This window comes from Rhinolophus hipposideros (genome assembly GCF_964194185.1).
Source record: "Rhinolophus hipposideros genome assembly, chromosome: 5".
Classification (NCBI taxonomy): domain Eukaryota; kingdom Metazoa; phylum Chordata; class Mammalia; order Chiroptera; family Rhinolophidae; genus Rhinolophus; species Rhinolophus hipposideros.
The window spans coordinates 98,989,822-99,008,605 of NC_138051.1; the positions used below are offsets into that span (position 1 = coordinate 98,989,822).

An 18,784-nucleotide genomic window follows, 5' to 3' on the forward strand; every position below is an offset into this window, starting at 1 on the left:
GTAACTCTGGCCCCGCCCATTCATGTGTCAACCCAACCTCTCTTCCACTCGTGTCACACTGAGCCCAACTCCACTCAGGTGTCTCATAGAGCACCTCCTTCATGCATGTGATACACCAAGTTCCCCGACTCATGGGTCACACTGAGTTCCTTCACTACTTATGTGTCACGTTGAACCCTGTCTCCACCCATGTGTCACACCAGGCACCTCCTCCATTTGTGTGTGACAGTTTCTCAACCCTATTTATATTTCACACTAAGCCCTTTCTCCCACTCATGTGTTAAACTGAGCCCCTCCCTCACTTCTGTCACACTGAATCCCTCCCCCACTTGTGTGTTACATGGAACCCATTTTTACCCTAGTGTTACATGAGCCCCTTTCCTGTCACATGTCACATGGGGTCCCTCTTCCATCCATGCATTACACTGACCCCCCCATGTGTCATACTAAGTCCCTTTCCCACTCATGTGTCATATGAAGCCCTTTCCCCACACATATAGTACATTGAACCTTTCTCCCTCTCATATGTCACGTGGAGCCCCTTCTCCACCCACGTGTCAAACAGAGCCCCCATTCATGTATTCTTTCCCTCTCCATGTGTTATACTGATCCCCTGTTTCATTCATATACTACACTGAGTCTTTCCCCCTACGTTGTGTGACACTGTGTCCCTTCCCTACTCATGTGAAACATAGAGCCCCTTCTCTGCCCATGTGCCACCTAGAGCCCCTATCCCACCCATGTGTCAAACCAAGCCCCCTTTCATGTGTCATACAGAGTCCCTTCCCTCCCTGTGTCACACTGAGCCCCTCCTTCTCCTGTGTCTCGCTGAGTCCCACCACTTATATGTCATACCAAGCCCCTGCTGCACCCATCTGTCACATTGATCCTTCCCCCTTGTGTTATGTGGATTGCTACCCCATCTATGTATTGCATTGTCCCTATTCACCAGTTGTGTCACACTGAGCTCCCTTTTCCACTCATGAGTCACACAGACTCTCTCCCCCACTTCTGTACCATATAGAGCACCTCCTTCACTTGTGTCACACTGAGCCCCTCCTCTAGTCGTGCGTCATATGGAGTCCTTCCTCTGCTTGTGTCACACAGACTTTCTTCCTGACTCACATTTCACACAGAGTACCCCTTTCACCCATTTGTCATATTGAACCCCTCCCCCACTCATGTCACACTGAGCTCCTCCCCTACTCATTTGTCACATGGAGCTCCTCCCCCACTCAGGGGTTACATGGATTTCCTTCTCCACCCATGTGTCATACTAAGGCCCCTCATCCATGGGCCCTACTAAATTCTTCTCCCATTCATGTGTCACATGGAGCCCCTCCCTGACCCTGTCATGTGGAGCCCCTCCCTCACCCATGTGCCATGTGGAGCCCCTCCCTCACCCATGTGTCACATGGAGCCCTTACCCACCCATGTGCCACATGGAGCCCCTCCCTCACCCATGTGTCACGTGGAGCCCCTCCCTCACCCATGTGCCACGTGGAGCCCCTCCCTCACCCATGTGTCACGTGGAGCCCTTACCCACCCATGTGCCACATGGAGCCCCTCCCTCACCCATGTGTCACGTGGAGCCCCTCCCTCACCCATGTGCCACGTGGAGCCCCTCCCTCACCCATGTGTCACGTGGAGCCCCTCCCTCACCCATGTGTCACGTGGAGCCCCTCCCTCACCCATGTGTCACGTGGAACCCTTACCCACCCATGTGCCACATGGAGCCCCTCCCTCACCCATGTGTCACGTGGAGCCCCTCCCTCACCCATGTGCCACGTGGAGCCCCTCCCTCACCCATGTGTCACGTGGAGCCCTTACCCACCCATGTGCCACGTGGAGCCCCTCCCTCACCCATGTGCCACGTGGAGCCCTTACCCACCCATGTGCCACATGGAGCCCCTCCCTCACCCATGTGCCACATGGAGCCCCTTCCTCACCCATGTGTCACGTGGAGCCCATCCCTCACCCATGTGTCACATGGATCCCCTCCCTCACCCATGTGCCACATGGAGCCCCTCCCTCACCCATGTGCCACGTGGAGCCTCTCCCTCACCCATTTGTCACGTGGAGCCCCTCCCTCACCCATGTGCCACATGGAGCCTCTCCCTCATCCATGTGTCACGTGGAGCCCCTCCCTCACCCATGTGCCACATGGAGCCCCTTCCTCACCCATGTGTCACGTGGAGCCCATTCCTCACCCATGTGCCACATGGAGCCCCTCCCTCACCCATGTGCCACATGGAGCCTCTCCCTCACCCATGTATCACGTGGAGCCCCTCCCTCACCCATGTGCCACATGGAGCCTCTCCCTCACCCATGTATCACGTGGAGCCCCTCCCTCACCCATGTGCCACATGGAGCCTCTCCCTCACCCATGAGTCACGTGGAGCCCCTCCCTCACCCATGTGCCACATGGAGCCTCTCCCTCACCCATGTGTCACGTGGAGCCCCTCCCTCACCCATGTGCCACATGGAGCCTCTCCCTCACCCATGTGTCACGTGGAGCCCCTCCCTCACCCATGTGCCACATGGAGCCTCTCCCTCACCCATGTGTCACGTGGAGCCCCTCCCTCACCCATGTGCCACATGGAGCCTCTCCCTCACCCATGTGTCACGTGGAGCCCCTCCCTCACCCATGTGCCACATGGAGCCCCTCCCTCACCCATGTGTCACGTGGAGCCCCTCCCTCACCCGTGTGCCACATGGAGCCCCTCCCTCACCCATGTGTCACGTGGAGCCCCTCCCTCACCCATGTGTCACGTGGAGCCCCTCCCTCACCCGTGTGCCACATGGAGCCTCTCCCTCACCCATGTGTCACGTGGAGCCCCTCCCTCACCCATGTGCCACATGGAGCCCCTCCCTCACCCATGTGTCACGTGGAGCCCCTCCCTCACCCATGTGTCACGTGGAGCCCCTCCCTCACCCGTGTGCCACATGGAGCCTCTCCCTCACCCATGTGTCACGTGGAGCCCCTCCCTCACCCATGTGCCACATGGAGCCCCTCCCTCACCCATGTGTCACGTGGAGCCCCTCCCTCACCCGTGTGCCACATGGAGCCTCTCCCTCACCCATGTGTCACGTGGAGCCCCTCCCTCACCCATGTGTCACGTGGAGCCCCTCCCTCACCCATGTGCCACGTGGAGCCTCTCCCTCACACGTGTCACGTGGAGCCCCTCCCTCACCCATGTGCCACATGAAGCCCCTCCCCATATGCATACCCTTCCCCCCCTCCATGCCCAGTTCTCCTAAGGGCCTTTGATGTTTATTGATCACCAACCACTTGTGGGTCTGTGGTGTTGGTGGTTGGTGCATTGATGGCGAGGCTGGTAGCAGAGGTAAGTGGACATGGGGGGCAAGAAAGATGTGCAGCAACAAGGGAAGCTCTGTTTTTAACAATTTTATTGGGATCTCTACATACATACAATCCACCCATTAAAGTACACAATTCAATGTTTTTAGTATATACACAGATATGTGCAACCATCAATGTGTTTAATTGGAGAACATTATCACCCCTCAAAGAAATCCCATAGCCTTTAGCAATCACCCCATACACCCATCTCCTGTCCTCAACCCAAGGCAACCCCTCATCTACTTTCTTTTTCAGGGAAACTAAGCTTCTGTTGGGCTCAGTGACTCCTCTTGGGGTCTCAGGAAGTGCCCGCTGAGCCCCATTTCAGACGCCAGGAGGTGAGGCAGGAAAACTGCTGGGAGCAGAAAGCTGCAGAGGCGGTGGGGTCAGACCCCTGATGTCCACTCACAGCTCCTGTACCAGTACCAGGCATGCCCCCCCCCAGTGTCCCCCACCTCCATGATCTGGCCCCTCTTTGCTTTCTCCCTGGCCTCTTGTGGAGCCCAGCTAAGGAAGACCCTGGCCCTGGCCAGAGGAGGGAGTAGCAGGGCAAGGCTGGGCGAGGTGGGCGGTACCACGGTGTCACAGGTCCCAGCAGTGGGCCATGTTGCCTGGGCTGGCTGTCCCTTGCTGTTGCTGCTCTAACCACTAGCAGCAGGAGTCCCACCCGTCATCCGGGTGCTTGCAGTGCGCTTCTAAGAGGAGGGTTGCGGCCATAGTAAGTAGGAGGGGGGTGAGAACGGCCTCATCCAGGAGTTGATGCCCAGTTATCCAGCGCCTAGATGATGCCTTTCTTCATCCCCTTCAACCAGCGCAGCCCCGGACCCTCCTCTGCACCCCTGGCTGTGTGGGGCATGTCCTCAAGCTTGTGCTGCCCGCCGACCTCTTCCCAGCATGCTCTTCTCTCTTATGCAGCTCCCCAAGGTCCTGCAGAGGGGGAGTGCCTGGGGCTGGCCCATGTCTTAGACCCCCTCCTCGGAGGGCAAGGCTGTGCCTCCAGTTGGACACACCCCAGGGCTGGGTCCAGGGCCACCCTCTGACTTGGTGGCCAAGAACAGAGAGGCCTGGGGTGGGTCAGGGGAGGTCACTGAGGGGGCTGTGCTATGCTCCTGTAGGGAGTGCTTGGAGAGGACCCAGCTCCAGGACAGATAGGCAGATGTTAGCGAGACTGTGCCCTTTTTACCTAGGATGGGGGAGGGGCTCAGACAGAGCAGGCTGACCCTTCCTGCGGCCACAGGAGGAGGGTCTCCTTGAGGGGCCTTAGCCTCTACCCAGGCCTCTTTCATGACCAGGAGGCTGAGGCCCTTCACAGGCGGCTGCTTCCTCTCTCCTTCAACCCAATCCGAAGACCTTCCAGCTGCCCCGGGATTCCTAACTCGGGGTCCCACCTCCTTTAGACAGAAGCTGTCAGCAGGTGCCCTGTTTTCCCCTTGTCCGTCCCTGCCCAAGCTGGGTGCCCAAGGGAGCTGGACCAATGTCCCCCTGGGCTATGGCCTCGGTCTTTTGTGTCCCTTACTAACTCAGATGCATGGTGGGAGGTGACCCGTGCCAAACCCCTGTGGAATCATTAACCTACTAACCAGCCATGCATGCAGCCAGCCCAGGCACGCGAGTGGGCGGCAGGGCAGGGGAGGTTTTGCCCACAGCAAGAAGCCATTGGAGTAGAACAGGAGGGGCGCTGGCTCCCTTCCCCTTTCCTGCCCGCCTCCCCATCCTCCCCTTCCCACCTCTGCCTCCTTCTCAACTCCTCTCCCTCGTGCCTCCCCTCCCCCTGTCTCACCTTTGTATCTTTGGTACTTCGCGGCATCTGGAGGTCCTTGTCGAGTCAGGAAAGCCTTCCTGAGGAGGAGGCAGCTTGAACAAAGGTGGGCAACTTCACGGAGAGGCAGGAGTATGTCATGTGTGCATTTGTCAGGTGGAGTGTGTTGGAGGAAGACGAGTGACAAGGGGAATGGAGGTCGCAGCATGGAAGGCCTCAATGTAGGCCAAGGAAAGGCCTTTATCACACTCAGGGTGCCCTTTGATATAAACAGGAGCTGGAGGAGTGGACAGTGTGACACATGGGACACCCTGGGCACCAGTTTCTGGGATCTGAAGGGTGGGGCTAGGGCTGAGTCTGCGTGTTCAGCAGGCTTCCCCCATGACTCTGGTGGGGTAGGCCCAGGGCCTCCCGTTGGGAACAGCTTCATGAGAAGTGGTAGGAAGTGGTCAGAACGTGGTGCTGCCTCTCTTCTGGATCCTGCCTCTACTGAGCAAACAGCCCCGCTGCCCACCAGAGGCCTGCCCTGCCCACCCGTCCTCTCTCTTCTAGTGATGCTTTCCTTTGCCTTCAGTCTGAGCTAAACTGACCTTTCATGGAGGCCTGGCTTTGGCTGCCTGGGTGACTGCGAATTCTTAGGTTGAAGGCGTTCAGAAACAAATCCTCTGTTTGTTCTGGAAGACTCTGTGAGGGGTCAGGGTGAGGGTGGCCGTTTGGGACCAAGATCCCCTCTTGGTGGTGCCCATTGGCCAGCAGCAGTGTCCTGGGCAGGGGTGGGAATGAGGGATGGGCTCTGGGCGTCGCCTTCCTCTTTTTCTTTTGGGAAGCAGGTCGGGACTGCCCTGGTGGGTGGGGAGGGGACTAAGCTTCTCTAGTTCTATCGTACCCCTTACATGGACACCTGCGTCAAGAGCCCCCTAATTGGATCTTTGGCCACCTGCAGGAGCAATGGGCAGATCTGGCTGAGTGGTGAGTAGCCATCAGCTGCCTGGGGATGTGTGCTGTTGCACGTTTCAGAACCCTCATATCTGTGGGGGTGAGCTGGGAGGTGGGAGAGAGGTTGGCAACCTTTCCTGGGGTGGAACTTGGGGGTCCCCTGGTCCCTAGCATGGTGTCAGAGCTCAGTGAATGTCAGTGATCTGGGGGCTGTGGGAGGGGGGACATGGGTACATTTAGTTGTGACCTGGCATGGCCACAAGCTTGTGTCCAGAGAACTAGATGCTTATCTTGAGTTTTCACCTTTTTGTTGTGGCCATGATGTCATAATCCAGCATGTCGTTTAACACTAATTTTTTTTTTTTTCCCTTTCAGGGATAAAAAGGTTTGTATTGTGTTTTTTAAATTCTTTTTCTAGGAAGACAGGGATCTTATCACCCAATGTTTTTGCCTTGTCCATAGTTTTCCTTGGCCTGGGTGTTGCCTCTCTTCTCTGTAAGTGGGGATAAAGCCCCCTCTGGTTGGATTGGGGCAGGGGCCCAGTGGGGCCAGGTCATCACTGTCTGCTTGTAGGGGAGGCAGTAGCCAGTATTGTACTGGCAGCCCCGTTGGTCTGTTTGTATGTGTCTGTGCGCAAGTGTGTGCATGTCACGGTGGGAAACGTGTGCATCTCAGTGGGCACGTGGACTCCCCACTGAGGGGCAGGGCTGATAATTTGGTGACAGATTCTCCATTTGGCCTTAGATGGAGGGCCCATTGCCCCTCCATCTGAGCTGCTGGTACATGAGGGGTCATGCGTCCGTCCCCCAGTCATCCCCTACCTAGCAGGCATATAGGTTTGCCCTGGGGATCCAGCGTCTGGGACCCCCAGGGGCAGCCTGAACAAGGGGCCTGTGCTCTGGGGCCTCCCCACTGGGACCCCAAGCTTGGCCCCAAAGGAGTTCATGCCAAAGGATTCGGGAGACCCAGAAGCGTATCACCTGGCAACAAAAGGGGTTTTAGGAATCAAGCACCCTTGGAGATTGTCTTGTTGCCCCTGAAATTCCCTTCACCTCTGGCCACAATCCCCATTTTATGATGGGAAAACAGTCCCGAAGACTGGAAAGCCACTGGTCAGGGTCACCCAGCAAATCAGTGGGGTCACTAAGGGGAACGCTGGAGTTCTTGCAGCTGAGCCACTGGCCTTGACCCATGGGATCTGCCGTAGCCTCTTGGGGCTGCTGTCAGGGACAGACAGACAGATGTGGTGCCTTTGGCTCCTGGAGCCACTGTGACGCCAGCTGTTTGTAGAGATGGTTTCTGTGCCCTATAAACATAGGTGTGCATGGCGGGTGTGGCCGTGTGGAGTGGCCCAGGGTAAGCGAGCAGAGGCCCCAGGAGGGCTCCAGTCCCGCTGTGTTCCTGACTACTTGGCCATCAAGTCGCCTGCCCTGTTAGGGCCTTGGTTTCTCCAAGTTTATTCTGAACAAGTGGCCCTGGAAGGCCATGCGTGGGTGGTGGTAGAGGACAGGAACTCTGAGTGCTGGCTGCCCCTAGCACTTACTTAATGACCCTTTTAATTGTCACAGCAACCCTGCCAGGTCCCAGCAGCAGATGAGGAAGCTGAGGTTGGGAGAGAGGTGTCCAGCCAGTCGGAAGGGGACTGGGTCGGGTGGGGAGAAGCCCAGAGGTGTGGCTGAGCCCCTGTCTCTGAGCCTGGAGGTCCTAACCATGATCTCTTGGTGCTGCCATCAGGGGTAGATGCCTCAGACCGATGGATGGGTGGGTGACGGCCAGTCACCCCTGGGGACCAGTGAGGGCACAGGGAATGAGAATGGAGTAGGACCAGGGAAAATGAGCTGTGTTAGTGGGATGTAGCTTTCCTTAGGATGGGTGGGCAGGGGCCGGCCTGTGAGGGGGATGGGAAGTCAGGCCCCACAACACCCCTGACCTGTGAACCTGAGATCTGCTGAGTGATTTCATGGTGCCACCCGTCAGGGGCAAATTCCATAGTAAGAGGGCAGATCAGGGGTCCACGACAGACCTCATTGTCAGGCTCACTCTTCCCGCTGTGGTTCCAGGTCGTGCTGGGAGTGGGCTATGTCTTTCCACAATGTCCCAGTGCCCCAGTATGCAGGGGTGGGGCAAGGGTGCTCTTCGAGGTCAGATGGTGCTGCTGGGTAGGTGGGACCTGAGGCCAGGTAGGGAGGTGTGGGTCAGGGGCTCTGTTGCATGAGTGAATCCTGAGTGTGTGAGTGCCACCCTCCCTGCTGCCCTTACTCCCTTGGGACCTCCGCCCCCTCAGTAGAGTCATTTTGCCACTTTTAGGACAGTGTGTCTTTGGCCTTCTCCATTAGGTGGGAGATAATGGGAGAAGTACCTGAACTGGGGCTCATTGGTTCTTGGACCCTGAGTTACGAGGCAGAGCACAGCCTACACACCCCTCATTTCTCCTGAGGGAAGAAGGCTCAGGCCAGTGGTAGGACTTGCATTTCTGGGGTCCTGACTTTTGGACCCTCAAGAAGAAGTAGCTCCCGGTGTCTTCTGTGCCCCCCAACCCCCCTTCCAGAGTGTGTCAGTTAGCAGGTGGGGCCTTTTTCAGGGAAGAGCCCAACCCCCTTCCCCCTCCCCCGCCACCCCCTTCTCTCTTCTGCTCCCCACTCCACTGCCCCCCTCTTTTTTTCTGCTTGCCCCCCACCCTCCATTTTCAGAACAAACCACAAAGTCAGATAGTCTTTTATTCTGCTTTATTTTGTGGGGTGGGAAAAGGTGAGAGGGGGAAGGTGTGGGGGAAGGGTCTCCTCCCCGTGGCAAGAGAGCGGTGGTCTGGTGGGAACACTCAGCTACTTGGCATAGTCCACTGGGGGTCTCGGGCTTCCCCGGTGTCTCTTGGAGCCCCCTCCCCTTGTCATGGGACTCCAGGCCCCTGTGCTGTCAGTGCTGAGCGGGGGTGGGGTGGGGTGGGGCTGGGCAAAGAAGACACCAATGTCCCGTGGAGTCATGGTGACTCTCAAAGATGCAGGTCCGGTAAGTACTGGAATGTTGGGACGTTCTGTGGAGCACACTGTCCAGGTAAGAGGCAGAGCTCAGGGTCAGGCAGTCAGTATGGAGGGAGCTGGACCAGACTGTGGGGGTGGCTGGCTTTGCAGGGGGTGGAGGGGGTGGGGGAGGCACCACAGCACACCACCAGACATGGGGTTGGGGGTTGGGGGCCAAGGGGAGCAGGAGCACCTGTGCTGGAGGTAGAAGAAATCAGTGGAGCACCCAAGGTTAGTGTCCCAGGATGGCACAAGGTGGCCATGTGTCACCAGGGGGTGGGACCCTGGCATCTGCTTGCTTGGCTGCCTCTGCTGTGCCTGATTCCTCACCTGGCCTGGGGTCATGGGGTCATTTCTTGCTCATCACTGCTTTCTCCTCTCATCGATCTCACTCCCAGTGGTGGGCCTGGGACCTGGAGAATTAAGACGGGATGTGTGGCCCTGAGCTGGCTCTGGGTTTCTGATGACTGGATAGTCCATTGGCACTGATGATGTTGCTGGTTGATGAGTTGAAGAAATCATTGCCCTTTTCGAGTGGGTTCCCCTTGGGTCCGGAGTGGCAAGGAGACGGCACTGAGTTGGAGCGAAGCAGGCTGAGGCACGGGGAGGCTGGGAGGAGATTGCACGGGGTGTCGGGGCCAGAGGAGTGGAGGGCCCGTGGCCGTTGCTGGCCAGGAGGTGTTTTCAGTGGCGGTCCGCGTCTGCGTCGTCGTTGGGGAGTTCTTCCAGCCTTGCTCCTCCTCTGGGCTGTCTTCTCGGGATGGGGCCCGAGGCCTCTGCGCAGATCATGGCCAGAAAGTGGGTCAGGGTCCTGGCCACTGGCTCCTGCTCGGTCAGGCGGGGCTGCCCGCGGGCACCGCGCAGGTGGTCGTGTAGGAAGCGGAGGAAGCCGGAGCCCGGCGGGGCGGGGCGGCGGGGCGGGCCCGCGAGGCTGCCGTCGGCCCGCGCTTCCTGCGCGGCGTGCTCCTGCGCGTCCTGCGAGGTGTCTTGCAGGCCGTCATGCAGGCCACACTGACGGTAACGTTGCAGGTCGTCTTGCAGGGCTTCTCGCAAGACGACATCACCATCGACGACGTGCAGCTCCAGGTAGCGGCCCCCACGCAGTAAAGGGCGGGGTCCTTGTCCCGGGCTGATTCCGACACGGAAGCGCTCCCACAGCATCATCCAGAAGGCCGGCGTGAGGCGCAGGCCCCGGGCGCCCTGGGGGAGAAGGGCCCTCTGCTCCGCCCGCGGCTCCGCGGGGAGCGCGTCGGCGCCCACGAGAGGGGGCATCTGCGAGAGCAGCTGGGTGATGGCCGTGGCGATGTGGCGGCTCGCGAGGAGGGACGAGTCGAGGATGAGGCGCAGGGACCGGCCGGCGGGGCGCGGAGCCAGCTCCAGGGTGGGTGCGGGCAGCGGCGGGAGGCGCCGCCCTGCTTTCAGCAGCACCAGGAGCGCCGCCACGGCCAGCGTGTTCTTCCAGAACAGCAGGCCTCGGAAGAAGTGCAGAAGGACGGCCCTGATCTGGGCCACGCTGAGGTGCGCCAGGAGGCTGCTGAGGATGCGGTCCGCGGGGATCCGGGCCAGGAACGCTTGCTGCGGGGTCTGCGCGCGTGGCTCGTCCTGGGGCGCTGCGTCCTCGCTGCCCTCTTCCTCGGCGGCTTCTGGGGGCTGATCCCTGCGGGATCGTCCCACGGCGAAGAGCATCCGGGGCTGGGTGGCTGCGTGGGGCTGCAGAGGCCTGCGGGGCGCGTGCCTCACGGGCGGCAGTGGCCGGCCTCCGTCCGGCTCGGGCCGCTCCATGACGTCAAAGCGGAAGTGGGAGAAGAAGAAGACCCAATGCCCGGGGAGAAGTACGGTGAGCCTGTCATTATTCAGAGAGGCTAGATCCTCTGTGTTGAGAAGGATCATGATGGGCTCCTCGGTGTTCTCCAGGTAGCGGCACCACACCATGAAGGCAGCCCGTATTGGAAGAATCTTCATCTCCACCGGAGAGTAGTCGACCTCGATAGGGGAGATGTTTCGGGAGTAGAAAGCGCAGGAGACTCTCTTGCCGGTCTGGTCATCTATTTGGATCAGGGAGGCGTGCAGAGCCGTGTTGGTGACTCCCGTTTCCAAGTAGAACGGGTTCTGGGGCTTGGGGTGGTGGAGAAGGGGCGCCTTGCGGAAAGCCCGCTTCAGGCATTCGAAGGCCTCCTGCTCCTCGTCCCCCCAGAAGAACGGGTCGGGGGTCAGCAGCTGCCGCACCAGGGGCTCGGTGATGATGGTGAAGCGCTCCACGAAGTGGCGGTAGGGGAAGATGAACTCTATCAGGTGTCGCAGGGACTTCTTAGAGCCAGGGATGGGGTACCCTGTCACGGTGGTCACGATGTTCTTGTTCAGTTTCACCCCTTTGGGAGTCATGACGAATCCCAGGAATTCGGCAGTGTGTCGGTGGAACTGGCTCCGGTCCAGCGAGCAGTAGACATTGTGATGCCGGAAGCGGACCAGGACCTGGCGGACATGTTGAAGGTGCTCCTCCTGGCTCATTGAATAGATGAGCACGTCCTGCCCGTAGGAGAGCACAGAGTAGCCTAGCATGTCCTTCAGGATAAAGTGAATCACCCTCTGAGGGATGGTAGGGTCTGAGGAGACCAGGAAGGGCTTGTAGCTCTCCATCTCTTGAAGCTCCAAACCAAACGCTGCTCTCCATACATCTTCTGCTTGGTGTATGTTTATGCTTTCCTCCACAATGGTCCCACGCAGCTCCAGCTTTGTGAACCATGTAGCTCCGTGTAACTGATCGAACAGTTCTGGAATCATCTGTATGTAGTCCTGTCTGTTGGTCAGCATGTCCTGCAGATCCCAGTATTCATCCCGCAGCCTGGCTCTTTCTTGCATCCCAGCACCCACAGGTTCCCAAGGCGCAGAGGAGGGACACTCGTAGAAGGTCTCACTGTGATCACTGTCTCCAGCCTGCTGAAGCTCAGAGGGCTCTGATTCAGAAAGATCATCGGATCCGTCTGAGCTTGGCTGGTCGGAAGTCTCATCATCTGCTTCCTTCGGGTTAAACACGTCGGCCAGGTCGGAATACAGGGGCGGCAGTCCGGGTAGCAGGCTTATGGCATGTCTCTCCAGTGCGATGCATGGTGGGGGTGGGCGGAAGCAGTTCTTCAGGCAGTAGGGAGAGTGGAAGGTGCAGCGGCCTTTGACCCAGTCCACTTCGGGGGTGTGGACTCGGAGCCAGTTGATGCCCAGTATCACAGAGAAGTTGGGTGAAGGGACGATGTCGAACTCGATGGACTCCTGGTGGTTCTGGTGAATGCACACCAGGGGCTCTGTGTAGAGCCAGACAGGTTCGTTGCCAACTAGAGAGCCGTCCATGCTTTGGATTGGCTGTGGATAGGGCTTTTCGTACAGCTCAACGTAGTGCTCTTGGGCGAACCTCTCATCCATGAAGTTGGCGCCTGCTCCCGAGTCCACCAGGGCCTGAACTGCGACGCTGTGGTAAGGGTTCACTCTCACCATGAGCAGCAGGAAGAGATGGTCGCGGTCAATGGTGGGGTGGACTTCGCAGGGCAGCCAGCTGCTAACCGTCCACCTCTCCGGAGCAGGTGAGTCGATCCAGGTCAGGTTTCGTGGGCGGGCCTCTGGGGGAAGCCTGAGCATAGCTCTTCTCTCTGCCAGCTTCTCTTCTATTTGCAGGACGAGCACAATCAGACTGTCCAGCGAATCTGGCGGAGGGACCCGGAACAGATAATGCCGGATCTCCTCGTTGAGCCCCTGGCACAGGTGGGCTTGCAGAACCTCGTCCGGCCAACCCAAGGTGGGTACCAGGCCCTGGAACTCGTTGATGTAGTCAATGGCGGCGCGATCCCCTTGCCTGATGTTGAACATCGCCTCTTCCGCCACACGCAGTGCCTGCCTATACTCGAACACATCTGACATGGCCTCCAGGAAGGCTGGGAAGTCGCCAATCAGGGGACTGTCTTCCTGCACCAGCCCTTTGGCCCATTCTAAGGCCAAGCCGGAGAGGTGGCAGATGATGTACCCCACTCGCAGGCGGTCATTGTAGAACATTCTAGGGTAGCTCTGTAAGATCAGTTGGCAGAGCACGATAAACTCGTGGTATTCTCTGCGATCCCCGGAGAATTGTTTTGGGAGTGGCAGTTGGCCCGCACTGATCCCTTTCATCAAGATCTCTTCTGCTACTCTTTGCTGTTCTCGGAGGTCTTGCATCCGGAAGTACAGAGAGATGATGGACCTCACCATGGCCATGAATTCCGCAGTCGAGGTGTCGGTCTGCTCTTCAGGATGCTCCTCTCCCAATTCGTCCAGGTCAGTGTTGTACTCTTCCTCTTCCTGGTCTCCCCATGGGTTGCCTGATGCTTCTTCCATTTTGCCAGGTGCCTCACCAAGTGGATCCCCCATTTCCTGATGTGAACCAATGAGTGACTCCTCCAGGTCTTGGAGTAGGTCATTGGGTGGATCCTTTATTTCCCTATGTGGGCCACTGGATGGCTCCTCCATGTCTTGGAGGAGATCAATGGGCAGCTGTGCCATTTCCTGGGCTGGGCCGCTGGCCTGCCCCGCCGCCTCCTGCACTCCGCTGCCTGATGTCTCCACGGCGGTGTTGGGTGAGCCCTCGGAGGACTCCATTTGTTTTGATGATGGATTCTTACGCTCCATCATCGTCTCAAATGAGTCTTCAGAGGGTTCTATCATTTCGTCGGATGGAAAGGCGTGCTCTCTGAAGACTGGTAAGGTGGCGATACGTCCAGTCAGTGACTGGGCTCACAGAGATCAGAACCTAGTGGGGAAGGAGGGTGGGGAGTAAAGGAAGTGGTTTAGGGTCTCAAGGTCAGGGTCAGGTTCTCCAGGACAAAGCAAATGCCCAACTCATCAGAATAGAGAAACCGGGGAAAGCCTTCCTGTGTCCCACTGGGGGTGCCCTGAGGAGAGACTCTGTCAATCCCTGACCTTCTAGCCTACTCTCGCAGGCGCACTCTGCTTGTCTGGCCTGCCTACTTCCCCATGGCTGTGAGAAATTCACAGCTCATAAATTTTCTGGGGCGATGGGCCCAGAGCGCCGCTGTGGCAGGCAGGCACCTGGCAGGATGCACTGGCCGCTTCATTTCACCCTGGCACACATGCCTGGTCAATCCTCCTTCCCTTCTGTGGTCACCCCAGAGTCACAGAGGTCCCCTCTCAGTGCCATCCAAAGCTGCTCCTGGCAGGAGAGGCGCCCTGGAGCAAGATTGGCCCCCTTGGTGTGAGGCAGGAATCTCTAGCAATGATGCCCACTGTTTGAGAAGGTTAGGGGAAGAGGAGAAAACGGGCACCTGGCCGCTTTCCCATCAATCAGTTGCGTTAGCAGCCCCAAGTAGCTCTTAGTTCCTCCCCCAGATTCAAAGTAGAAATTGGTGGGGGGCAGATGGAGAGATCTGGATTCCTGGTTTTAGTTTTTCCATAAACGTTTATAAAACTTCTGTGATGTACCAGAGACTTGTGCATCTGTGACGTGATTCTGACTCGGAATTTTTTGCTGATTTTCCTTCCTCTCTGTCATCGACTTCCAATGCTGGGTTCTCCCCAGCTCTGAGCTGTTGAGGAGACCTGCGCGTCTTCTCCCCACCTCTCCTAAAATCTCCCCTTTCCCAGGGTTGCCCTCTTTGTAGGGTTTCAGGAACCTCAGACATGTAGCCTCAGTTCCACACATGCAAACGTGTTGACTGGCCCATGTTTATTGGGTGGGGCTGACCTCTGCTCTAGTAGAGACACCCATTCTCTGTTGCTGGTTGGTTTTCCCCCAACACAGGGGTGTATCCCGTTGAGTTGGGATATTAAGTGAGGGGGAGAAGTTGGGGGAGGGCAGGAGGTATCTTTGACATCTGATTGTCTTGGAAGGGAATTTTCAAAGTCTAGTCATGGGTGGTTTTAGTGGGCTGAAACTGAATTTAGAGATGTTTTCGTTGGCGTTATTTGCATAGTTCTCTGCTGGGACACAGCAAATTGAATTCTGGTTATTCAGTAGATTATCTCTACTGTACGGTTGCTGCTCTATACATTTGACACGTTTTGTTGCTTCTTAACTAATGGGCCGATCCATTAAAAAAAGAAAACAAACACACATGCCCTTCTGTAAAATTCCTCGTTGGCTAACATCCAGACTTTCCAACAAGGTACAAAATTCTGATCTGCTGTTTCTCAAAATTAAGTACATTCTTGTTGGCGTGACAGTTAAATTTGATCCCACAGGCTCTCTGATTAAAACCTTTTGCTGTTTATTTACTGTCTGCAATATTAAATCCAAATCTTTTAGCATAAAAATTCCTGACACATAAACTCACCCAAATCATTTTCTGGCTAATATTTCAAGGCCTTAGAATAATAGAAAGTTCTGATCATGTCAATCCTCAAGGTAGAGATTCCATTTTCTTTTTTAGCACATTACATAAAGTCCTCATTCCCCTCACTCATCACCACCAGCATCTCCATCCCAGCCACATATGCAGAGCACATTACATCTGTTAACTCATTTCCTCTTCCTATAAGTCCTATAAGGTGTGTATTATAAAATTCCAAGTCTCTGATATAAAGTTCTAATTGAAATACAAAATTTGACTAAGTAATTCATCTGCAGACTTATCTGTTAGAAATAAAAATCTCAGTATGTCTTTTAAAACCCTTAAAACCCTTTATTGTCTAAAATTAAAAATTTAAATTGGTTAAAATTAAAAATCTCAGTATGTCTCTTAAAGTCCTTAAAACTATTGGCTAAAATTTAAACTCCTTAGTAAGGTGATTTAAACAATAGGCTACAGAGCAGCCGCTTAGCTCAGTTGGTTAGAGCGCGGTGAAGCGCGGTGCTCTGAACACCAAGGTCGCAGGTTCGATCCCCACATGGGCCACTGTGAGCTGAGCTCTCCACAACTAGATCGAAACAACTACGTGACTGGGAGCTGATGGGTCCTGGAAAAACACACTTAAATAAATAAAAATCAAAAAAAGAAAGATTTAAGGACAAAAGGCTATGTCCCTTCTTAATTTAAAATCTATACTCAGTAAAGTGTTTACAGATTGGATGATGTCACTGTTTAATCCTTCGACATTGTTGTCTTCAACCTAAACTCGAACTTCCTTGGTGAGGTATAGAAACCCGATCTTAATACTCCTTAATGTCCAAGTTCAAACTTTTAGTAAGATGAATACGCGCTATCCCATAATGTCTCTATTTAAACCTTATAAAAGTTTTTTTCACTGCTTACGATAGGAAATTCCAATCACTTAACATAAAATAAAAATTTTCCCCATGTATTTTATTTGCAAACTGATGGATGTAGAATCCCAAATCTTACTGGGCCACTCCTTAAACTCTTTACTGGCTTAATTCCAAACCTCTAAGCGTGATATAAAAATTTGACCATGTCATTCCTCAAAATAAAAGGTCACACTTCCTTGCAAGATACATGAATTTGGTCCTGTAATTTCTGCTTAAAACCCTATAATATCTCTTAATCACCTTTGAGACAAGATCTAAACTACTTGGCATAAAATATACATCTTACTCTGTAATTTCTCTGCACACTGCTCTTACAAACACAGAAATTTCTCCATGTCCCTCTCTTAAAGTCTCTTAATGGCTGAAATCCAAAATCTTTAGCACGTACAAAAATGTGACCCTGTCATTCCTCCAGATAGTGTTCAAACTTCTTAGCGTGCTGTGTGAAATCAGTTCCATGACCTCTGTATAAGAGCTGCTCTGTCCCTCTACTACTTGCTATAAATGACGCAGTTCTTCAACATAAAGTACGGGCAGAGTATACTTGGAGTGCTTCCTTTGAGCTGTCCACGCTCGTTCATTATCTGGTTCATCCAATTCAGGCACCTTAGCATAAAACATGTTTTACCAGCTAATTCTCCTGGAGGCAAAACTCTCATCAGACACTTCTCAAAGCCCTTTACTGGCTAAAATCCAAAGCCTCTGCATGAGGGTTCAAAAATGAGATCATATCCCTCACCAAAGTGAAATGTTCCAGTGCCTTTCAAGCCTCCCAGAAAATCCTATCTCCTTAGCATGCTATAAAAATCTGATCATATTATCTTTACCATAAAAATCCACTTTTGTAGATCTGCCCAAATGTATAAGTTTGATCATGTAAATCCTCAATTTAAAACTTTTCAGTGTTCCTTCATTGCATGTAACATAAAGTCCCAACTACTTAACATAAAATGCAATGTTTTACCATGTAATCTATCTTCAGACTGGTCTATAAAAAACCCCAAATCTCACCGTCATTCTTTTAAGCCCTTCATTGGCTGAAATCCAAACTTATTAGCATGATATAGAAGTTCGATCTTGTCATCCCCTAAAATAAAATTCACACTTCCTAACACAGCATATCAAATTGGATCATATAACTCCTCCTTCAAATCTTACACTGTCTCTCAGTTGTGGAATTATGGAATAAAAGTCCAAATTCTAACTTAAAATGTGAATTTTATTTTGCAATTTCACTACGCACTATCGTGTGTAAAAAAAATTCTCCCCATGTCCCTCTCTTAGAACTTTTTATTGGCTGAAATCAAATTCCTAGGCATGTGCAAAAATCTAATCATGTCAGAGCCTGGAAATAAATTCCAAATATTTTTGCATATTCCCAGTGTTTATCATGTGAGTTCTGATTAACGTTTTTCAACTTCGGTCCCCACATCTCCTTGGCGTGCTCTCAGAGTCAGAGTTTAGCTTCCCCTTGACCTATAAAGTCCAAATGTTTCAGTGTGATACTCAAATTTGTGGCTGTTCCATTTCTACTGACCATTTTCCGTGTTCCTCATTGCCTATCATGTGAAGTCCAAAGCCATTAGCCTTAAAAAGACATTTTATCATGTTTTTCTGCAGACTTATCTCCCACAAGCAAAAATCTCACCATCACATTTCCTAAAACCCCTTTGGCAAGAACCCAAACTCCTTAGCATGATAGAAACCTTTGATCGCGTCACTCCTCAAAATAAAGTCCAGATTTCTTCCCCAAACCCAAAGTCTGTTCATGAAATCCCTGCTTAAAATCTTTTCATATATTTCATTGCTAACAAAATACCTCAGTCTGGCACCCAGATTTACTCCTGGTATTCCCAGTTTGAAACCTTCCACAGTTCATGTCCACAACATAAAATCCAGAGGTCTGAGCATGGAATGAAAATAGCACCAAGTATTTGTTAAATTGGAAAATCTTTACATTGCTCTTCATTCCTTAGTATAAAAAGCCTACATTCCGTTGCGTGAAACCAACATTTTTTACCATCTCCAATTTCTAGCTTTAGTTCCTTGTTCCTCTTCATAGTTCACTCCTGAAAGATCAGGTGTTTTACTTTCTGCCCCCAAACACATCTTGATTTGATTGTCCCCAGGTCTTTTTATTTTTTTTTAAGCAAGTACCTCTGTGGATCATTCCTTAATTCACACAGCAACATGTCCTGATCCTTTTTTTCCGGGCCAGGCACTGTGCTGGGTCTCTGGGGTAAAGAAATGGAGGCAGCCTTGCCCAACAGAACGTCCATCGCCAAGCAAGGAGGTGAGGACCACGCCCTCGCAGTTACATGCCATACTGGAGGTGAGCGTGGGGTCTTGGGGGATAAGGCCAGGGGGTCTCCCTCTACCCCTAGTGAGCCTCTCCTTTGAGGATTCCCTGGGCTCAGCTGTCCTCCCTTTGCGATGACTTCGAGTATTATTGGGGCCATCATTTCAGA

At 54.0% G+C, this 18,784-nt stretch overlaps 1 protein-coding gene across 1 annotated transcript; it reads right to left on the bottom strand.

Annotated features, from left to right (window-relative positions):
* Positions 1-9,760: 9,760 nt before the first annotated feature.
* On the bottom strand, positions 9,761-13,114 carry RTL1 (retrotransposon Gag like 1; the record flags this gene model as incomplete). Its single annotated transcript, XM_081048996.1, has 1 exon — positions 9,761-13,114. The coding sequence occupies one exon, from the start codon at positions 13,112-13,114 to the stop codon at positions 9,761-9,763; it is 3,354 nt and encodes a 1,117-aa protein (XP_080905122.1).
* Between the last annotated feature and the right edge of the window lie 5,670 nt (positions 13,115-18,784).